General features: G+C 40.6%; 1 protein-coding gene across 22 annotated transcripts in view; it reads right to left on the bottom strand.

Moving 5' to 3' along the window:
• The window catches only part of LOC105931007 (protein tyrosine phosphatase receptor type F), a 280,629-nt gene that overhangs the window by 139,238 nt on the left and 118,214 nt on the right, over window positions 1–23,177 (bottom strand). For all 22 annotated transcript variants that reach the window (XM_036138431.1, XM_036138434.1, XM_036138432.1 and 19 more), the window contains 2 exons: window positions 22,375–22,520; window positions 21,117–21,258 (listed from right to left, as the gene is read on the bottom strand). In XM_036138431.1, coding sequence (XP_035994324.1) covers window positions 21,117–21,258; window positions 22,375–22,520 — 288 coding nt within the window. The remainder of the gene's footprint in view (window positions 1–21,116; window positions 21,259–22,374; window positions 22,521–23,177) is intronic.

The following is a 23,177-nucleotide window of genomic DNA, read 5'->3' on the forward strand; positions in this document are numbered from 1 at the left end:
CCCCCATTATATTTTCCACTCAAACAGATTTGATTGCACAAGAAAAATGTCACAATTAAGGTGATGAAAATTTCTGAAATGAGTCATTATGGTCTAGGTTTTTTTTACACTGCAAAACCACCGTATTTCATCAGGGGTGTGTAGCCTTTTTTTTAATGTCTGCTTGTCAGGTACGGTGGAGCCTCTGGCTATTTTCGCTGGGAGTGTTTATTCAGACGTATGGTGAAAACCACAGCCTAATAGGCCCTTCAGAAAGGCAGACTGACCCGACTGGTATTCACGTAACTGCCTCTATGCATTTTGACTTGCAAAGCATCAGACCTCACATGCTCGCCGCGGAGGGCATGTGAGCCGGGCTTCTGCTGCTCCTCTGGCGGGGGGAGCCCGCTGCAGAGGTCTCCTCAGCGGGGATGACACGGCTCGCCCCCAACATCAAAGACCCCAAACGAGGAGACCATTGATGTAATGCTGCTGTAATGACACGAAAAAAAAAAAAATCCAGGAAAATCTCCACGGAGAAGAAAATAAAGACAAGATGCAAATCCCAACCAAGCTAATTATCTCCACAGATGAGTCGGTGGGGGTGATTAAGCGGCTGCCTTGCGAGTCTGCTCACAACGGTCGGGATCAGGTAACAGAAAGCAACTATACAGCGTGCATGTGAATGAGCGGCGAACATCTCGTCGAGTCGGCTTTGTCTGGCACGCCATCTCATCCGAGGATCGGCGTGTTGTTGTTGCGGTTGCCGTGGCGATGGCTGTGAATCAAACAAACAGGCCCCGGGAAATATGAGCGGCGCGCATCAGACACACCTGCACGCAACGGACCATCACAAAAGACGCAGCCATAACAAAAACACACCTAATGCTGTTGTTAATACAAACCCGCGTGCTTGTGGCGGTATCGCTGCCCGCCGATGCTTCTGTTTATCCAGAAAAAAAAAGGGGGGGGGGGGGATGTGATGCACGCCTTGACCTTTGAAATAATATACTTTTTTTTGTCTAGCTGAGCAGAACATTTGGGTTTACTTCCTCGCCTACAGACACTTAATCAATAACAGTCATCTAATTCCCCCCCGCCACCCCACCCCGGACACACCTCTTTCCATTCCTTTATTCTTTTTTTTAATCATTTCTTAGATTTATCTCATCTTCTCCCTCTTTCTCACATCTGATATCATACTTCCTCCGTCGTCAGGATGATCTACAGCCCTGCCACATGCCCCCCCGTGTCTGTTATTTATGCCTCCGCTGCGCCCGTTAGCGCATCGCCCTGGCCTCTAACCCGTCACTGCAACCCAGGGGTGGTCCTCTGATTTCTGCATGGCTATGCTGACGGAGTCAACTTGCGGGACAAGTGCTGTTGCGCCGAATCACATCCTCCATTAACTGCCCCCGGACAAGCAGCTCTCGCTTTGGGCTTTCATTTCGGTGTTCCGGCTCGACTGTCTTGCACTTGTGGTCCCGCTAACGGGAGGCTGATTGAAGACCCTTGAGATTATGGCATTGCAGAGTACACAGTTTGTGGTTTTCTGTTCATTTTAATGTAACTGCCTCTATCATTTTGAAGGGGGGGGGGGGGGTGGACAATTCAGGGCTCATGCTTCATTTTAGTGGTTTGGCTAGTTAGGAGTCCTGGAGAAAGGAGCAAGGAACCAGCTAAAAATTGGGAAGTCTGACGGGTAACGAATTAAAAAAAAAAAGTGACAAAGGAGTGGTTTGCAAATAAATTAATTAATTGATCCTCTCCACAACTCAAATTAATCATCGGCAGAGGTTTATTGTGACATGTTTAGTGTAATTACGGCAGATAGGGATGGCTTTTATGAGTTCTGGGAAAGGCAGCGAATGTAGTGGAATGTGGCAGGTTCTGTTAATTAAATCCTCGCTGACTGGGCTCCTGTGACAGCCTTTCCTTATTCTCTCAGTCAGAGATAATGAATAATACACAGAGGCTGCGAGTCAATGTTGACGGGCTCAACTCTGATTACGTGGAGGTTTGCAGAACCGATGGGTGCTCAAACACATCGCAGACCCGCGTGCTCGTCTCACAAGAGGTAAAATGCAATAATTTCATCAATAGTCATCAGTGGCAGAGAGGTAAAGCAAACAATCATTTGCTGTAAACTGTTTGACGGCTGGCAGCTATGCCGCGAATGTATGGACACTGATTGGACAAATATTACTGTGACCAGAGTTAGATCAAATATTATTCTACTTCTTGTGAGCCAAGTGATTCATTCACCACTGTCTCCTGTTTAAATTGATTCTAACTGAAGGAGGATTTCACCTGGAGACGACTCAGACCGGGAGTCGAACGCTGAAGTTCTCCTAAAGCCTTTTTTTTTCTAGATGGAAGTGACAAACTTCATTAAAGGATAGTCATAGTTTATGCCCTAAGGAGCTTACAACATTCAGACATCCCACGGCCTTGTCAGTGAGTGAGTCCCGTGTGAGTTGAAAACAGCACAAAGTTTCTTGGCAGTGTCGATGGACCAGCGTTTAAGGTTTCAAAATGTAAGGTTGCAAAACAGCTAAATCTTCCGCTCATGCTTCAGAGCGGATTGGGAAAGTTTTTCATGAAGGCAATCCCTGTACCCCCCCCAAGGCATTTTCCTAACGAATGTGGCAACATTTAAAGGTAAATTAACAAGCTTTGCTACGCGATGAGACTTCACGCCAATAAGTATATGTTACGACAAAGTAATAAATAACTAAAATAACACATTTGTCATTACAATTATGCTAAGTGCAACATATTGGCTCTTAATGCTGTTTTATATTGTCATTGTACTCTTATACAGAAACTCAAACAACTGTCTGGGTCACAAGTCTGATTTGGTTGGATTGATTGATTGATTTTAGGGCAGGTTAAGGGTAATTTAGTCAAACTCATTAATCTAACATGCATGCCACAAACAGGCTTAAATCAGTGGTTGCCATGACCCGGATGGCTGAGAATCTGCAGACATCTAAGATGTGTGCTTTTGGACAGCAGGGTGAATTAAGAGTAACCAGAAAGAACCTATGCATGCACCCGGCAGACAGGCAAACTCCATGCAGAAAGGCAAGTATTCAAGCCAAGGACCTTCTTTTTTTGTTTTTATAAATGCAATTAGATCACATTATATCTATATTTTTACAGCTATGTAAAACATTATCATACTTATGATCCATTACTGGCCCATGTCTAATAGACAACATTATTACGGTAGTCCACAAATCTAATCTGTGAAAAATAATATAGCGCTCATTTTTAGCCTCATACTTGCAAAGGTCTTTATTCATTTACACCAGAAAGTGTTGTCAGCAGTCAAGTCAAGCCAGACCTGCTATTTTTTTGCATTAAATTGTTTTCGCGGTTTACAAACCCACCTCTTATGATAACAGACTAAACCATGTTTTACGCGTCATCCGTCTTAGCGGCAGTAAAGAAACAAAACCTGAAACTGTATGATAAACCTAAAAGCATAAACGTTTGGACAGGACTCATGAAAACAGGAATTTAAATTCAGCAAATAAGAGTAGTCCATTTAAACTGAAAGCAGGACCAAGACCATAAGATTACTGCTGTGCATTTTTAGTAAATGGGGGCGATCATTCAGACGCCCTATCGACATTTTGACTTCGACATCCGCGAAAGGAAAAGGAGTCAGAGTCGGAAAGGAGTTTATGAGTGTGAGGAAATGCAGACCTGAAATTCAGGATGCCTACAAAGTCACCCATGAAAGTATATATATAGATGTGATGTATGGAAACCCAGCCAATGACAGCACACTGATCACGCAAACCCTCAAAACACATTGCTTAGGAGCTTAAAGAAAATTCCTCTGTGTTTCTTTAACCAGGAGAAAAATGAGAGGCTTAAATGGGGACGGGCTGACGGCGGGACGAGGCGTCCTCCGCTGCCTCGCGTGGCACTGGGAGCGAAGTCGAGAGGTCTTGGTGTGTAAACGTGTGAGAAAAAGGGGTCAGGGTGAAAGGACTCCCATTAGCCAGCTCATTGAGTGTAGGTATTAGAAGCCTCCTGACACGCAGCAGGCCCATCCATCCATGGACAGTCAGGGCCTGGGGAGCCGTTGACTCATTGGCCTCCAACGCTATGAGGTGGACTTTGCGCTTTTACATGCAATAAAGTAGCCTTGGGGTGTTGATTTAATAGAAATTAAATAAAAGAAACATGTCAAGTACAGATTTGTTTGATGGACTGAGTTTAATTCCATTTGATCTTTTTTTTTGCTTACAGAAGCTGATTTTTTTTTTTTTTCAAATGATAAAAGCAGTCAGAAAAAAAAGTATAAGCGTTAAAACATTCTGCAGATATAAAACTGTTTGCATGGGGTTTTTTTTTAATATAGAATTGGTCATTTTTACCATTATGTGTTTTTTTTCTCTCTCTGCTATGGAAGTGCAGACGAAGACAGCTTTCACTGATACCCACGTCAAAGTGCTTGAATAAAAGCTCTCCAACAAAACCAACCAGCAGAATGAGCAATCGTGAATAGGGATTGCTTTATGAAGCATTTATTAGAAATCTGTCATATAAAAAAGTTATTTTACTCTAAGGTCTGTGATTTATGAAAGTCATTTATGCCTATACTGTATTTTCAAATTATATTGTTACTTTGTTCTATGGAAAGGATATAAAGTGTAATAGACTTCCTTAATAACAAGTCATAAAAAAAAAGAATGATGGTAACAAGCTGGGCTAAGAAGTGAAATTTAAGTATGTTACAATGTGGGTGTCTACATGACGCAGATCCGCATCTCTAGGCTGGAGTCTAGAGTGTTTAGGCATCAAGGGTTTATTTCTTCAATAGTTTCACTCCTACCTCTCAGATAAAAGTTTATTGTCTCAATATTAATGGTTTTAACTCCATCTCTGCTGAACTCCCCTAGGGGATGACAACAAAGCTCTATTTTAAGTCTTTTTTTTCACAGTACCTGCTGCAGGGATTACGGTATTTTTAATAGCGTTTCGTTTTCATTTCTATGCAGATGACTTCTCGCTTTACGTTTCAGTGAAGCGCATTGGGGAATCTTTCTGTCTAGCCTGTTTTAGATTATCTTGCTGACATGAACATTTGAATGGTAGAACATCTCTTGCTTTGAATTAGAAAAAAACTGAAGCTGTGCATGTTTAGACAAAATGATTCAAGCAAGACACAAAAGTTCCTCCACGGTCGAATATGAGAAAATAAAAAAAAACATAAAAATTGCACATGAATATATGTCCCATCCCTAAACTTTATAGTCATGTAAATGACGATATTTACACGACTAATAAGTGCGTTTTTTTGTAGTTGAGTCATTTGACAAGAATAAATCCTAATCTTTCTAAATGCTAACTCAAGACTCTTGATAGCCACTCGATTTTTACTAGGCACAACTAAAGGGGGCAACCTTCACTTATTATTATAGGTTTTAGTTGAAAATTATACATTTATTTGCTAGCCTTTAATCTAGTATGATAATCTTTTTTGTTAGACTAGTTCTACCCGAGAGATATATATATATATATATATATATATATATATATATATATATATATATATATTAATTTTGGCCTGATCTTGAATGTTTGGCTTTACTACACGACACGGGGGTCAGCCTTGGTGTTGTTTTCAAAGTGCTTTTTAATTAAACTGGTATGATGTGTTGTATGGTTGAAAGTAATCAGGCAGGTTTGGTCATTCAAAATTGTGATTCAGGGGCATCTTTGTGAGTGGCAGTTTTCATCCCCGTGGGAGCATAAATTCAATGAGAAGGCTTATATTGCTGACAAATCCGACGATCGGATCTTTTCATTTTGATGCCTCACTCTATCTTCAGGCCTCTGCTGGTTTACAGAGACGTGACAACGCAATATCCTTAGTCATACAATCTAACAGAAACTTTCTAAGAAAAGAAAAAAAAAAAGTCGCTTTCAAATCAGCCGTGATCTGAAAAACAAGCCTCCTGTCAAATCTGCCGCTGAACGATAAAAGCCCGTTGCACCTGTTTGTGTCAGATACTTAACAGAAGATGTCGATCCACCGATATCCATCTGTTCCGGACGAGTGAGTGCACAGATATTAACAGATGTATAAGTCCCGCCACATCTACGCTATCTGCTGAAATCCAGAGACAATGTCTGGATGAGAAAAAGAGATAAAGTTGTGACTGTTAACAGAGGCCGTAAGTGCAAGCTTTGAGCGGGGACAAGGACACGGCTATGGCTACCATTTCAGGAAGTATGACAGAAGCCAGGAGCAACAAAGTTTCTCTGCACACACAATGGACAATTTTTCATTAGCTGCTGAATGTCACGGCAGAGGAAATTATTTCATTTTATAGTTATTTAATGGCTGTGATTTGGAGATTTGTGCATTGTTTTAAATAGATTCCTGTTTTTTTCCAGCGTGTGTTTTCAAATGGGATTGTATTCATTGTAGGAGGTACATTCCAGCTGTGTTATGAGTACCAAGTCTAGTGGGGAGTTGAGTGCACACAAGACATATGGTTCTTACAGAGTCAGGAAAAGTATGGAAAGTCTAGCAAAAAGAAAACAGCATGGCAAAATATGTATATCTTTAGACATGATTCTTTATCCTTTTGTCAAATGCTGCATCCATCCCTTCAGTGGAATAATGTATTAAGAGAATAGTGTGCACGTTTTAGAATTTGAACTAGATCAAGTCAAATCCAGAATTTGATTATAAATTTGATTTATAATTAGTCACTGATAACTCAAAGAGCAATTTAAGTGCTCTGACCAAATGCACAACATGGGAGTGACGACTCAAAATTGACTGGACAAGCTAAAAAGGGCCCTGGGTACGACCCCCACTACCCATATCACTTAATCCTTCAATCCATCCATCTTTGCAGGTTATTTAGTCTGACCTTTGTGCAAATGTCAGTTGTAAATTCACAATGACCTTTGGTATTTATTGCTAAAAATTCTTCAAAAAGCCATGACCTGTTGAAATTTTAGTTTCCAAACATTTTGGTCTTGAAAAATATTAATTTTGACATGAAAAATGTCCAGGAACATGGAGAATCTTCCTTTTGTTCACCGATCATGTTCACAACAGAGGGTTGTATGTAACAAAAAGGGTTTTATCCTTCCAGTCCAGTCCAAACCAAAAAAAAACAAAAAAACATGTTTCCTATCAGACTCTTAACTAAAACTACAAGGGTTGGAAGACCCTACATTTTTAAATTGACCCAGTCCTTAAATCTAGAGACCAGTTCTGTTCTGTTCCTCCCTGCCCCTTTCTTCCCCCTCCATCCCTCGAGGCAAAAGACATGATCAGTACTGACGGCGCAGACATACCAGACATTACACTTACAGCTTGCTCAAAGCACCAAGATATTGATGGACAAGTACAGATAATAAAATGTTGCCTCAAAGCAAGAACGACTCCATCCGGATATCTTACAGATTATAAATAAACCCGGGCTGGTGCCAGATAAATCTAAAGGGACACGCCAGTAAAAGTAAGTAAAAAAATTTGACAGTAATGGAAGGTCATTTAATGATCATATTTCAATATTCTGAACTGAAACAGAACCTTCTTGTTTTTTTCCCCCCCAAATTTATTCAGATGCACTTAAGCAGGATGCTGACTGCAGATTAAAGCCATACAATGCAACAGCTACGCACTGCTAAAATATCCTTGCAAGGATGCAGGGACTATGCTTCTGGCTTGACCCACTTAGCAGAAGCTTTTGAAGCACTAAAACATACACTGTCTCTCTCTTCTTTGGCATTTTAAAGCACACAAAATGAGACCGATTATTTGAGCCAAGAGAAAGGAGAGAACATCGCGTTTCTCGCCGATTTCTTCAAAAGAAAGCAGTTAGACTAATTGCACGGGTGAAAGTTTATTATACTCCTAAAAGACTCCAGAAATCCACCTGTCCTACTTAGAAAGCCCGAGTCCTTGGAAGCTGGGTTGCAAGGATGCAGATTGTGTGGCCAGGAGAGCGATTCCACCCCGCCATATTGCGAGAGTCCTTGGGAGAAGCATGCATAGACAGATGCAGTTTGTATCTGTCAGGCTTGGATATGATCTACAACGTTGGGCCTGCAGCCAGCAGATGGTGGGGGAAATTAAATCTGTGACACAGAGCGTCACAATGGAGCTCAAAAATACACCTGTGGATGTGTCTGTCTGAGGAAGGATGTCCCTCAGTTGTTTAGTGGCCACAGTCGGGCTTAAATTACTTCAGCTGGTCCTGAAAAAGAGGTCTGATTAAAAAGTACACCTTACACAGCTTGAAGTGAACTGATTATTCATCTTCTTCAGGAATATAATGGTACAACTGTGCAACATGATGGCAAAAAACAACAACAAAAAAGTGTTCACAAAGAGTATTACAGTCAGGGAAGTAAGGTCGGGAAAGGAAGTTAAACTACAAACCTTATTTTGGCCATTTTAGCTGATTTGAATAGCACCAAGGAAATGATAGGATTAAGTTGTCAGAAGAGCGAGCTTCGATATTAAATCATCCCCATAAAGCTTCTGAATGTATTTATCTTTCCTGGGATGAGCTGCAGTGAGATTTCCATGCTGTTTATCCAGTCAGGTTTGTTGTTCAGACTTGCCTGGGCTCTGAGATATTTATTTCTGGCATTGTGTCACAGTCATTTTCTGCCTCTGCACCAGGGGGACTATAATGCATGGCGAGCAAATAAAGGTCTTTTCTTACTGGCGAGGCTGTAATTTGCTTACTGCCACCAAAGCAAAGCGTCACTAAACACAGTTAACGTAGTCAAGCCCGAGACTACGTGCAAACTCTGAAATCAGGGGTTTTGTGCAGTTTTCAGGGCAAAGTGTAAAACTTTTCCACTCATATTCACGGATATCTCATTTCTTTGTAAGTTCACTATAAGTTTACTACAGAACGCAGTGAATGAATGGATGGACGGATAGATAAAAAAAAAAGATGTGCAGATGAGTGAGGGATGGAAAAACGGATGGATAAACAGACTAATGGATTCAGAGACTGTAACTGGCAATAACGTCTGTAAATATACGTGCCTTCCCACAGTTTTTCTTTTTCCTTACTTTACAGACCCAGAATTGAATTAAGTATAAATCTGAACTGTTCCAAACTTAAAAAAGTGCCACTTTTATATTTGAGCTTTATCTATCCAGGTCAGTCTCATGGAGACACAATGTATGCTTTTCAAGCCTTTTAAATAGACTTCCTATAATGGACTAAAGTCAGTACAATTCATATAACAGAGTAACTTATAAATGCAACTGATAATAAAATAAAAGACTGTAGCACTTAAACATTCAGAACAGCAGTTCTGTTTGAGTTGATTGTTGATGCAATATCTTGCCCTGACATTATGTAGCTACCAAAAAAACGAAAGGACTGTGACATCCTCCTTCCTCCTTACAAGCAAATATTGACGTTGTGACAGGACAACATAGTCGTCGTCATCGTGTATCAACATGTACTAAACAAGGAACAGGATGTGTGAAACTACTTTCAGGAATTCAACACGTCATCACATTTGTGTCTTATCTGACCACAGCTTTAACTCTTGGTGTATTTTGTGCTTTTTGTTATTAAAAAAAAAAAGTACTTCTGTAGAAAGTGTTAAAAAAGTTGCAAGGTAATGATAATGTCTTCTGAATCCAAAGGAGACGTTTTCTAATTCACGCCCTGACAGTGGAGGATCCTGGTAACGAAAGCCCTTTTGATCGGCTGCTATATGATAAGATTCCTCCCATCTAGAGAAAGGTCCGCTGTCTCCCAAAGGACGAGTCAATGTTCTCCATTATATAGGTATAACAAAGCCTGAAAAGCCACTGAGCAGGCCTGGTTTCTTTTGCATCTTCAGGGAAACGTCTAAGTCACAGGGAGCTCAGCTCTACAACTTTGACTTTTTTTTTTTACCTGATTTAGAGTTTAATGCAGTAAGGGGAAAAAATCCCAGAGAAATTTACTGAAGTGAGACAGAAAGATATGAATATTTTATCTACAGAGATCTGGTATTTGATCAATACAAATGACTACAAGGATATTCGCTGTAGTTAATGTATCGAACTTTCAACACTCTATGGTTTATGTATCTTTTGAATATCCAAACCGAAACAGTGATATGAGCTATTGTATTCCTGCACCATACATTTGGCTACACCCAGGATTGATGATTGGCAGACCTGTGGAATCATCCACACTGCATGCTCCAGTCAATGAAATCATGAATTCTGCTCCATATGAGCAAACGCTGAAGAAGAATGGTAATCACAGAACCATTAGTCTGTGATGTTACGCCTAAGGAGGAGGGTTATGCAGAACAATGATCCAATGATCAAGGATCCACACCAGTAAATTCCAGCTATAAAAAAAGCAACAAAAAACTGAAATCAGATTTTAGACCTACATGCCTTAAACGGGCCCCCTAATGCTTGAAAACCTTCAAGTGTGGCTTGAAGAACAGCAAGCCAGAATTCCCACACAGCAGAGGGTGTGGTGGGGGTGTAGGAGTAGAACAGGTGACCCATGTTTGGAGGCCGCAGTTCGAGGCTCCAAAAACGACTAATTGGTAAGGACTCTTCAGCCAAGGGGCAGCTGTTCACGTGCACGTACGTGCATGTGCGGCCGGCCCGGCTATGAAAATAAGAGATTGGAGAACAACACAGAGAGATGGTGTGTGATGTTTAACCTTAGTCCATCTAAAAAGATACTTTTAGTTCTTCACAAAAATATTGTTTAGGTCAGACGGCAACAGTGGACATAAAAAATGGTGTAATTCCTGCTCCAGTAGTATAAACAAATATGGTTGTATTTGCATGTTATCTAAGCCATTACAAGGCTTTTGTTTGGACAGTAGTACAAAGCTTGGTACTCATCATTACTCCAGACTTTTTGAATTGAGAAAGCTTCCTGGAGAGGAAGCGAAACGTCTTCTACTACGCAAAACAAGTCCAGTTGCTTTGTTTTTTACTTTTTTTGGAATGACCATGACCTGGATGACTGATAATCTTCACCAGCATTTAGCAACATACAATCTCAGAACCCACAAAGGCTTTGAAAATTGTTATTCAAGAAGTTTGTGGACCTTTATTGTTTTTTTTTTGTTTGTTGTCTGATGTACATGAGTCTCAATTAAATGTTTTTGTTGATTCTCCTCAACAATAATCTTTGTGGTTCATGAGTATTAAGAAAATATACTAATTTCCAAGCTACTTTCAACAGAGAGTACCGGGTCCTTGGCTGCTGAAAGAAGCAAATTAAAACCATGAACTTTGCTTACGTTCTGCAGATCAGATTTCTCTTGGTGCTTCTGGAGTAAACTTGCCTTCGTAGCTGAGCCACATCGGTTTTATCATCACCATTACTGATGTGTGACATGGTTTTGACACCAACCTAAGTCATTTCTAGATCTGAGTCATTGCATTTTACATTTTACATGCTCATCAAATGTTAACGCCGTTGAAAGTGTGAAATATGGCCGTGACACGGAGCAGTGGCGGCGCACTGCATCCAAGACTGATGTTGTGAGCCGAGATGTCTTTTCTGCACCGCAGTGGTTTACTTCATACATCACAGAGACAAGCACCATTTACCTGGACATTTACTGAGGCAGTTCAATTCGGGGGATGGGGTGGGGTGGGGTGCTCAAGGTCAGAACATTGGCATCGTTACCCAGGTAATGAGTCATTGTCCCCCACCCCCACCCCACCCGGTCATCGCTCTGCACGGGCCTGCCGCAATGGCAGCAAAGCACCACCATACTGTCCACCACCATCGCCATGAGCCGGATGCTAAGAGATCAACATCACCGAGACAAGAGGGCAGGCACAGAATTAAAAGAGGGGGTGAGGGAGAAGAGAAGTGAAGAACTACGACGGGATTCCTCAATCTCACCACCCCGTGTGGTCGCAACACCCATCACTATTAATCTATACAGGTCAGACGGAGTCTCTCCATCTCCATATGCGTTAAATGCCTTCAGTCAGAAGGAATACAGAGAAGATACAGCAAAGCATCCTTATAAGTGATGAGCATTAATGCTAAAGGAAGCTGAATCTTTTGTATATTTGTGAGGAAAGAGGAATGGCTGAGCGGTCTTCAGAGCCCATACGCAAGTCTCCGCGCTGCGACCTCTCAGGAGGGGGCGTGAGAAAGGCGACGAACAATGAGAGAGGCTGTTACGGCGTGACAGAGTTACAGAATGACTCAGGGCTTGTGCTTCGCAAAATTGCCGAAGCCCAACTTGAATGGTGTGAAAATGAAGCTTTGAAAAGCCGCGTCAGGTGAGCGGACGTCAAAATGGCAGCGGGGCCGCTCGTATAAAATGTAAAATGACAATCAGCTCAACTCGCTCTTTTCAAACACTGAAATAATATAAAATGAAACTGAAAGATTTTATCGAATTCAGAAGTATAAACCCTTGAGGGGCTTCAAAATATGACTCAAATAAGATGTATGACATTTAGTTACATGTATATTACAGTTATATATATAAATTTACCAACCTATGAAAAAATGTATATTAAGATTAAAAAATATATGTGTTTTTATACAGTATGGGTTGCCTTCAACTGTCCTAGTTAACTGAATCACCACTTTTTTGTTTTCTATTTTCTATCTATATTTTATTCCTACTTGCTTTTATTCTGTTTTATTTTGCTATATTTTAATCATGTAAAGCACTTTGCATTGTCTTTGTACTGAGTTGTGCTATATAAATAAATTTGCCTTGCCTTAACTTGTCAGTGAAAGATCAGGGGGGACACATCCAGCTTGGCAATGATTAGTGCCAGAAGAAACATTTTAACTGTCTTGGATGTAAATGTCAAACCGTGTCAAATGGCAGGTTATATTTACACTTACAGTTACTAAAGGAGTAATTTTATGATTACTTCCTGTCCCTCCTGTCTGGTTTGTGTGTTCAGGAGCTCTTTTAAAGGATGGGCGAGTGGTTGTTTCTTTATTTGTATCTATTATTTTGTAATTTTTGTACCTCTATAGCTACTTATACGCTGGTTAACATGCTGAAATGTAATGTTGGTGTGTGCACTGTTCCAGTGAAGGCTGCTCTCTTTAAAGCTTATTGTATTTCTATGCCCTTTTGTGGAGGAGAGGGCAGGATGCAGAAACTCACTGCAGCGCACAATGATGGAATGAGGTTGATGCTTAAGATGCCAAGATGTAGCGCAGCAAGCCAGACGTTTGTTAGTGTTGGTGTACCCACATGTCACACTATACTGCAGAGTCTTTTCCAGAGTTTATGCGAGGTTTAAAGGTCGCTCGAGATAATATATTTGTACCTCGGAAAGATTATGCATTTAGTTCAAGTAGATGTTATTCAAAGATGTCGTTTTTATTTATTATATTTTTTTATTTTCAGTTTCTTTGAGCAAAAATACAAGTTAGATTTACATTGAAATGTTAAGACATTTTAGTAGTGCTCAAAAGGAGTAGGTAGAAGTTCTGAGAACTTATAAGAACCTACCCCCAGTTACAATATTTGTGACAGTGTATTTTATTTTTAATTTAATTATTATTTTTTTTACTTTCTTCTTTGGACCACAGAATTTATTTCATTTAAAAAAAATGTTTTTGTGGAGCAAAAAATTAATTTATTGTTGACAACATTTGGTTGTTAAACTATAACAAAATAAAATATAATGTATTCAAAAGAGATGAAAAATATAAGTTAGAATTTTAACTAACTTCATGTAAAAAGTAAAATCATTATAAAATGCATTAAACCAATGTTGACAATAAGATATTTAAAGCTGTATTTTAAATGAAAATTTAAAGAAATCATAATATTGAACTTTAAATCAATAGAAATTAAATTGAAAAAATACAAAATGGAAAAAAAAATCTACAAAAATTGAGTTTTGAAACAGAATCAAACAAAGAAGTAATTAAGTTAAAATTGTTTTTTTAATTAACATCGACTTAAAAATAAAACAACATTTGGGTTTCAAAATGAAATAAAATAAACTAAACACAAGTTGAAGTTTTAAACCAACACCAACAATGTAAGACTTTAAAGATAAAATTAATAAACGCAAAAAATGTAAATAAACCTAAATCTTAAACGGAACATGGTCCAACAGCATTGAAAAAACAAAAAAAACCAACAAAAAAAAAACCGCTCAAACAGCACAATCCAGAGAAATGTACTTTTGAACCCTGATAATTTCCTTCATCTTTTCTGAGAAAAAAAACCCCTGAAAGGACACGTAAATCTGCACCGGTGTGACTGTCATAATCCATGTTTTGCAGGATTGGCAGAAGAAAATAAAGAGCCAGTATATGAAATAATCATAATTAATGCTCGACCTTCCTTTGCTCTGCTAAAACCTATAATCCAAATCGACTTAGTGCTGTAATGACTTTACCATTCTTGCTGAATCTTTGGATGACGGCGTTGCCCTGTGTGCTAGGAAAACTTCATGTGTAAGCAAAATCACATGTACTTACACTCACATGAGGAGTATCCTGCAGAGAGCAAGACATTTTTGCTTAAGAAGTCACCCCCCCCACCAACTTTGACAGATATGACATGATTTTCAGCAGTTCTCCGCTTCCTTTCTCTTCCTGCGTTCACATACGGAGTTTTGAGATCTTTTAAATAGCTGTATATATGCTCCAAAGTTCAGGTGCAGGATGCGAGTCAGTTTTATTGGTCACGTCCGCCATGTTCTATCATCCGGCCCGTTGACGTGAATAAGCCACCTCTGGCATGCAACACGAGCTGCTCAGAGGTTGGGGCTAACGCCGGTCCATTAAGGAGCGCTATCATTAGTCTCCATCAGCTTGGTGCTGCCCCGGTGTTTTCCTGCGTCGGGCTGCCGATATGAACTTGATGCATCACCGGGCCACAAACAATGTTCTAAAAATAGAGGCGAGCTGACGCGTTTGCTCCGTAAGGCTATGCGTGTCGCTGCCGAGCGTGTTTGTGACGTGTTTGTAAGCCTAATACGCGTGCCTCTGTGTTTTGCTGTGCTCATGTGTGAACGGGAGCGCGGCTCATCCTCGGGGTTTTTCATTGAGTAGATTCACGAAGTAACTTTGACTGAACGGGATGTTTGTTTTGTTTTGTCCCCAGTTTCTGTGCGTGCACCAAGAGGGAAAACAAGGAAAGAATAACGGATGTTGACAGTAAAGGAGCAACACTTTACTCTGTTTATCCTTTCACCACATGTATGATCCAACCGGGCCACGTGTTATAGTTAGAAGCTGCGATACAAACAAACAGGAAAGTGATGCTTCGACTCATAGATCCGCAAAACTGGAGTCCGAACTTAACAGCCGGTTAAGGGGCTGGTCGCTTTGCCTCTTCTGACATCTTGGTCCCATCGTAGCCAGATTTCTCAGGGACCAAAATGGCGCCGTCTACCGCACTTTCATGGTGTCCATGCAGACAGTTAAGGCCTCTCTAATGACTGACACTTTACAGCAATATTCTATGATACACTCAAATTTTACAGAAAGAAAATATGAAGACAGACCCTAAAATGTTAAATAAATCTGCAATAGAAGATATCAGCCAACTAGCCCAAATTGAAACCAAAGTAAATGGGAGGAGAGTGCACTACAAAGCTTTAAGATAATAATAATAATAATAATAATAATAATAATAATAATAATATGCACTTGAACAAAGCTACATGTCAGATTTCAGCTTTTCTGTGATCTTCATGACTCATGCCAATATATAACAAAAAATAAATAAAAACCCACAAACAAATAAAGTGATAAGTGATTGTTTCAGAGCGCATACACAAAATGGTATTTTTACAGGGGACCAAATGGAAATTGGAAGGGAAGAATTGTCAATAAATCTAAAAAACAATTTCTAGCATTACATGTCTATCATGAAAGAAATCACCGAACAAATAGACAAAAATGGTTAAAAAGAAAACAGCGGTTGAAATGATTGTACTGTCATCTTAATAGTATTTAAATGGGTCTTTAGCAGTGTTGGTAGTCTTCAACCAATAAGAGTTGAGCCTAAACATTTGGGAATCGATGGTCAAACGCTTAAACTTCAGCCCAGAATTATTCAAACCCCTAAATGTTTGAGGTTTAAAGTTATTCTTTTATTTCCTGACTTGAATCTGACAGAGAATGTGTGGAGGGAGCTACAGATTAGGGTGATGGCACAGAGGCCAGACTTGGGCACACGCAAAAAGCTGCTCAGCAGGTACAAGGGTTTGATCACGGTTATGCCAATAAAGATCGTTCCATCGATTATTGAAGTGGGTAGAAATATTTTAACGTGTCATTACTACAATAAAACGTTAATAATTAATTAAAATCTAAATAATACCAAATAAACGTGACAGATAATATAATTTTAGTATTAGTATGTTATAAATGTATTATATAATTCTCCCCACATGTGCATACATACACTAGTAAGTGCAATAGACATGATGAGGATATGTACAATTCATGTCTATCCGTTGTTCATGGCTTCCATTTTACTCCTAATACTGATGCCTCTGCCACATTTATTTATTCATTCATTATTTATTCATGCAGTTGCCTGTTTGTCCCCTCATTTACGCCCATTTATAACTTTTTCTACTCTTCACTTTCTCACCTACAACTTGTTTATAAATGTCCACACACCATAGATGCAGACTCTTTGATGGCCCTTAAACTGCGTTACTCTTGTTCTTATTACTGTTTAATATATCACTTATTTTACTGAGTTTGATATTATTTTGTCTTTTGTTCATTTTATGTCTTGGTCTGGGAACCGACGCAGTTTCGCTATAATGGTGACAAGAGTCTGCAGCAACAAAAAAAAAAAAAAACTTCTTATCTATAGCATTTTAGCAGAAGTAGAACTTGTTGGTTTTAATTAGATTAATTGTGCTGAAACCTTTTGTTTATTTAAAGTGATTCTGCACAGCTTTGGTATTTTTACTACTGTGATCACAGAGTGAAAGTCTCATACAGGCCTGTGCATATTTACCAGAAAGGTGCAGCGATTAAGATCAGACTCAGTCCAGTGCCAGGTTTACAGATAGCCCATGCAACCGCTTTTGCAACACCATCATCATTATCATAAAAGCAGACGGTTTGAGGCATGGCTTGATTAAACGCCACATGATGTCAACGGTTCAGATAACAAGCTTGAAACCTCAGAAAGACTCACAAACATCACAGCCACAAGCCCAAACACTCCGTCATTTGATCGGCTTTAAGCTCTCGCACGCATTCAGTGTATGCAAAAAAAAAAAAAGAAAAAAGTTTGCAACGTCATACCGTGGGCAAGATTCACACACAAATGTGTTTCTCTATGCACCTTGCTCTCCGAAGCTCTGACAAAGACGTCGACTTCACCGGTTTACGCTGGCTGTCTGCCGCTTTGCTCTGGGCGGGGAACGCAGGAGAAACCTGCCCGGGTTTGTAAGCTGAGAACAGCTGTCCACGGGTTTTAGGAGGCTTCACGGTTCTGGTATGTGCCACCAAAACAAAGAGCTGAATGAGCCTCGGGTGTTGACACCGAGAAGAACCTCCACGTCTAGCAACAGCTTTGTTTAGTTTTCAATATAAGCACGGGGACGACACTGAAGGTAGACGTTCATACAGCAGCATGCAAAAATTTTACTTTTTCACGTTTTTGTCACGTAGCAACTACAACCTCCAATGCATTTTATTGGGATTTAATGTGATAGACCGACACATAGTATTACATAGTTGTAAAAATGGTACATGGTTTTCCAGAACGTTGTTACAAACAGAAATCCTGTATCTCTGGCGAGCCTCAACCTCAGTTTCAAGCCTCTAACAGCTTCTCTCCCAGGATTACCCTGGATTTAACCTCGTCCATTACCCTTGACCCCCGTGGCTCCGGAGCCTGCAACCTGCAGCTCCGCAGCCACAAGTGGCTTTCACCATGGCTCCTAATAACGTTGGCTGAAGTTAACAAAGAACCAACTAATCTTTTGAAATACAGATGTATAATAAGAAATGCAGGTTTTAGTGGTTTTCATGAAATAATTCAATTGAATTGAATTTACACATCCAGGACAATGTTAAAAGTACCAGTAATATTTCTGTGGATCTATTTTTTCTGATAATCAGGATGGAAACTACATGCTTTTTTTTTTACACCATTTTCCACAAATATCAACCATCCCAAATTCTCACACTTCTTTTGCATAAGTTTCATATTTTTCTTTATTTTAAAACCGGAAGTTGTGCTTCTTTAAAATGACAACATATTTCTTTCAGTAGATATTCATCAAAAATGATGCACTATGTCCTTTTCTAAAAAAAAAAAAAAGGTTGAGTAACATTAGCAGATTTAAATTTATCTAGCAGAACTGACCAAGCAACCCTACAGCATGAAGCTACCACCAGTTTTCTGCTATACTTGTATGTAGTCAAAAAGATATAATTTGGTCTCATCTGAGCAGAGCTGCTCCTTACCTAGTTGTTGGATCAACGACATAATGTGTGGCAAATTGCAAACTCAACTTCTTATGAGGTGCTTTCAGCTACAGCCAATCACCTGCCCACTGTCACCAATCGCTCGCTCTGGAGGAGGGGTTGCTGCGAAGTCAATAACTCAATGCAATCAGCTGCGCTGAATGGCATAACAGACTGCATTTGACTGCATCATATTACTGCTAAGGATTAAATTGCAATGCATTCAATGTTAATGTGATTCATATACATCTGTATATCAATTTTTGAGATGACATTTGCAGTGAATTGTCACAAGATAAACACAGTGAATTAACAGCTTTCTCTCAGTAAGACCAGTTTTGTGAAGTGCATGACAAATAGCCGCCCATTCAACTCGACTCTCCCACCTGAGCTAAGGATCTCTGCAGCTCCTCCAGAGTTACCACGGCCATCTCTCTGATTAATGCTCTCTTTAGCGGGCCTGGCACTTTAGCTGGGGGGCCATATTGTGTTGGGGTCAACTGATGCCATTTACTATCTGTTGCGCTGGATTTCATTTAGCAGCATTAGAGTAAAAGGGGCTGAATGCAAACGCAACGCACACTTTCAACTGGCAAAATGTAAATGTCATTTTTTTTTAACAGAATGAAGAAAATACAGGGTTTATGTATCCAACATAAAGTACATAAGCAAGACCCTTTAGCACATAAACATACACATCGTCTCTGTTTGGTATGTAAGGGCATGATCAGAGAGAAGCCAACATGAGAGCAGTGCTGCTGATAAGAACAGCTCGCTTGCTGCCGACTATTTATCTTGACAGTCCACGTTCCTCTAGCAGAGGCAAACCAACCTCAGTGTCCTAGTTGGCCCTCCAACACTAAAACTGTGATTAATCTCATCACATTCCCTAGAGCTTCAGGTCACGTCAAGCACGGTTTGCCTTAGCAGCCAACAGCATTCTTCACGATGCCGTAAACAGGGAAGGGGGGTAAATAAAGAAATAAAAGAAACAACAACTTTCTTATGCTGTGAAGAAAAGTTCCTGCGAGGACGATTACGCAAGCTGAGATGATATCATCAAACCAGCATGGACAGCGCAGAAGAAAAGGGAAGAGTGGGTGTAAGAAATGTGGAATTAAAGCAGAGGATGTTTGACAGAGAGGAGAGTTTTAATGGTAATGTATTGGCCGTGGTCGGTGACAATTCGCCCTCTGCACAGCAGAGTTTCTCATGAAGGCAACTATGAAGACAGAAACAGCAGCAGAGATAATGCCCAGTGCAGCAAAAAAGTATACGCACCCTTTCTCATCATTACTCAAATTTAAATGTTTAAAATTTCACACCAAGCTACTTTAAGCCATGAAAATGCCTAATTAAGAGGATTGCATTTATTTAGAAAAGAGCTACACTCCTTGTTAGACTTCAACTAACCACATTTTCTGCAAAGGTGAAATTAACTTTCAGCACCAAGGACTGATTATTGCCCATCGAATCAATAAATTGCTTGAAAACAACATGAGATAGGCTAAAATGTCTGGAAACCCATTAGAAGAACACATTTCCTAAGGCTTTGGTATGGCAGAGAACCACAGCGAGAGCTAAGATCCACAAATGGAGAAAACACTAAATGTACCAAACGTACTTCAAGAGCTCATCAATGATTCATCAAGGAGGTCACAGAAGAGGCCAGAACAGCATCCAAAGCTCTGCAGGCCTCACACGTCTCATTTAATGCCAGTGTTCATGACGCTGGGCCGAAATGGCCTCTACTAGGAAAGCTTTGCTGCTTCTGGACCTGGATGGCCTGCTGTAATTGATGGACGCATACATTCTGATGTCTTCCAGAAAACCCTGGTTGCTAAAAAATAAATAAATAAATAAAATGTTTTAGATTGGCCTAGTTAAAGTCCAGACTCACATTGGACTCAGATGCAGTGAAAACCCCTCCAATATGACTAAATTAACACCAGATTGCAAAGAAAATGTCTCCAACAGAGATGTAAAACAGTTAATATTAGGTTTAGAACACAGGCCAAGGTTGATTTGGTCAGATTGTTTCCCTTTAATGAATGCAATTATCCTTTGAAATTTCCTCAGGTTGCTTTTTCCTGACATTAAAACGTGTTTAATGATCTTAAACATTCATCTGTGACGAAAAACGGCGAAAACAGAAGAAATCTAATAGAAAACCCCTTTTCACCTCACCGTACGCCGACGTGAAAACATCTTTTCCTAAAATGCTGGTAAAATAGAGCGAATTAGTGATCCAGAAAGATCAACTAAGTGACACGTTTCAATAATTTAGCCTCTTATCTCCCCTTGAAGCTATTAAGATAAAGCAACGCTTAAAATACGCCTACATCCCAGGTTATACACATTATTCGCTGAATAGGTCAGCTCCTGTATAAAACATCTTATTTTAAAGTGCTTTCCTTGCATTTCCTTTCACCCGTTGGACTTTACGTTAAGATATGTCTGCCCGTGCGTCGCGCTGCCAATGCCAGAAATCCAAAAGCTTTAGCAAATGCCTATGTATGAATTATAGAGGCAAATACTGATATTTGCTTTTGGATATAAGTAAGGAATAAAATCATCCACAAACTACAAGCAGCTGAGGGGGGAAAAGAAGGGAAGAGTTTAAAGAAAGAAAGAAAAAAAAAGAAGAGGTGAGAGGAAGAGAGAAACCAAGCGAGGAAAGAAACAGACTTATCTTACCTTCCAGGACTGAGAGCTTGGCATTGGCGTTGATCTCGCCAACGCTGTTAGTGGCTGTGCACTCGTAAACGGCTTCGTCTCTGTGGGAGCGCAGCGGCTGGATCCGCAGCACCGAGCCCGAGCCGTCGTCGAATTCGATCACCTGCGAGAGCCGCGGCGACGGCAGAGCGGGGAGAGATGTTGGTTTGTTTCCAGACATTTGCCGCACGTATAAATAACCATTTATTTCAGACTTTAAACAAGGGAGATTAGCGTTTGAACTTTCAAAAAAAAAAAAAAACTCTTTCATGTCGGTGCTCTGGCGTACTAGAATTCGAAAGTTTCCAGGAAGCACAGATGTGAGAGACGCGGTCCCAAAAACAGTGAGAATTCCCACCTAAGACGTCCCCTTCTGTTCAAATGCACTTTAAAAAGGAGGAGTGAAATGACTTCAAGGGGATGCATGACCAGATCTGGTGGAGCCGAGGAACAGAAGGAGGATGGAAGAGTGAAAAGGCTGCAGAGGATGAAGGGGGGGGCGGTAAAAAAAAAAAGGAAAGAGGGAGCGAGATTAAAGGGAAGTGAAAGTTTTTAGAGCTTCGCTTGGTGAACACCAAAGTTGGTTTGAATCTCAAAAACAGATTGTGATACACAGAGCCCTGCAAAAGTTTTCCCACCCCTTGAACTTTTCCACATTTACTCGCTTTACATCCAACTTTTGCTGCGGTTCTGTTGCGGTATGTCTCCACCAGCTCTGCACATTTTAAAAACGGCTCAGGCTCATTCTTAGATGGGTTGCGGCTTGAACTTTGACTGGTCCTTTCAAACGGATCAATATGCTTTGACTCAAACCATTCCTCTATAGGTCTGGCTTCATGCTTCTGGACCTCCGCCTTTTACACCTGCAGACAGGTTTTCTTGTACTATCACCCTGTATTTAAGCTCCATTCATCTTCTCTTAAACTCTACTCAACATCCATGCATCTGTTTTCCACCTCATGTTGGCCAAAAAGTCTAATTTTGGTTTAGACCGGAGCACCGTATTGCCAAAGCGTTGTTATCCTTTATGAAGTGTAGAAAACTACAAATGGGACACTTCAGGTCTTTCCTGTGAAAAGAAGCTCTCTGTGAATCTCTGTAGCTCCTCCAGAGTTACCATGAGTGTAGGACAAGAGCTGTGGGAGCTTAAGGCTTGGCAGAGTATTACCAGAGGTTAGAAATGCAGCGTTAACTCGCCACAGCTTTCGTATTCACGTTAACCCCCTCCCTCGGTACCCACCTCGAAGCGCTGGGAGCTGACTTTCTTGCCCTTCTTCATCCAGGTGATTCTGGGCTTGGGCTCTCCTGTGGCCTGGCACACGAATGATGCAACCCCGCCCGCGATGCCAATCTGGTCCTCCGGGGTTTTGATAAAACTCGGCCTGCCTGGGAAAGATGAAGGAAAGCAGGGACAGCAGACGAGAAGAGGGGAGAGGGAGGGTGGGGGGGTTAGTGTCGGTGGCTTTATCTACACCAGCATTTGAAAACGTGGCAAATCCTCAGGTATCACTTTCCCCTCACAATAGCAGGCATGAGAAAACTCACACAGGCATTGTTGCTGTGAACACCTGCAGCTCAGTCATGGGAAGAAAGAAAAAAAAAAATCCAGCCTTTGTGTCTGCCTGTCACTGCATCATGTTGAATTTCTAACATTCGTGTGTGTTTTCTTTCTCTTTTAGGATGAAGCAGCTAAACTGGCCGGCATCCCCCCCCCCTCCTCCCAACAATCCAAACACGGCAAACCACTGCGTTCAGAGTCGGCGCATCCTTCAGACTTCACAGATTAAGTGTGTTTACAACGATACTGTACACTGCCATGGCGAGCACCTCCGACTGTGTTTTCCCTCTGCTTTTTGCCTTCAGGGTTTTTTTTTTTTTTTTTTTTTTACTGGGCACCACACCCAGAATCATTGTGTCCAAAACAATGAGGACTGTATTGCATTGACAGCTTGTCAAAACTGACATGACGCTACAATGAGCGCACCTTGAGCTCCGCGACGCGGCGTCCCGTGCAGACATGCATAATCCTGGCTTGGAGAAACG

This window comes from Fundulus heteroclitus, chromosome 6 (genome assembly GCF_011125445.2).
Source record: "Fundulus heteroclitus isolate FHET01 chromosome 6, MU-UCD_Fhet_4.1, whole genome shotgun sequence".
NCBI lineage: Eukaryota > Metazoa > Chordata > Actinopteri > Cyprinodontiformes > Fundulidae > Fundulus > Fundulus heteroclitus.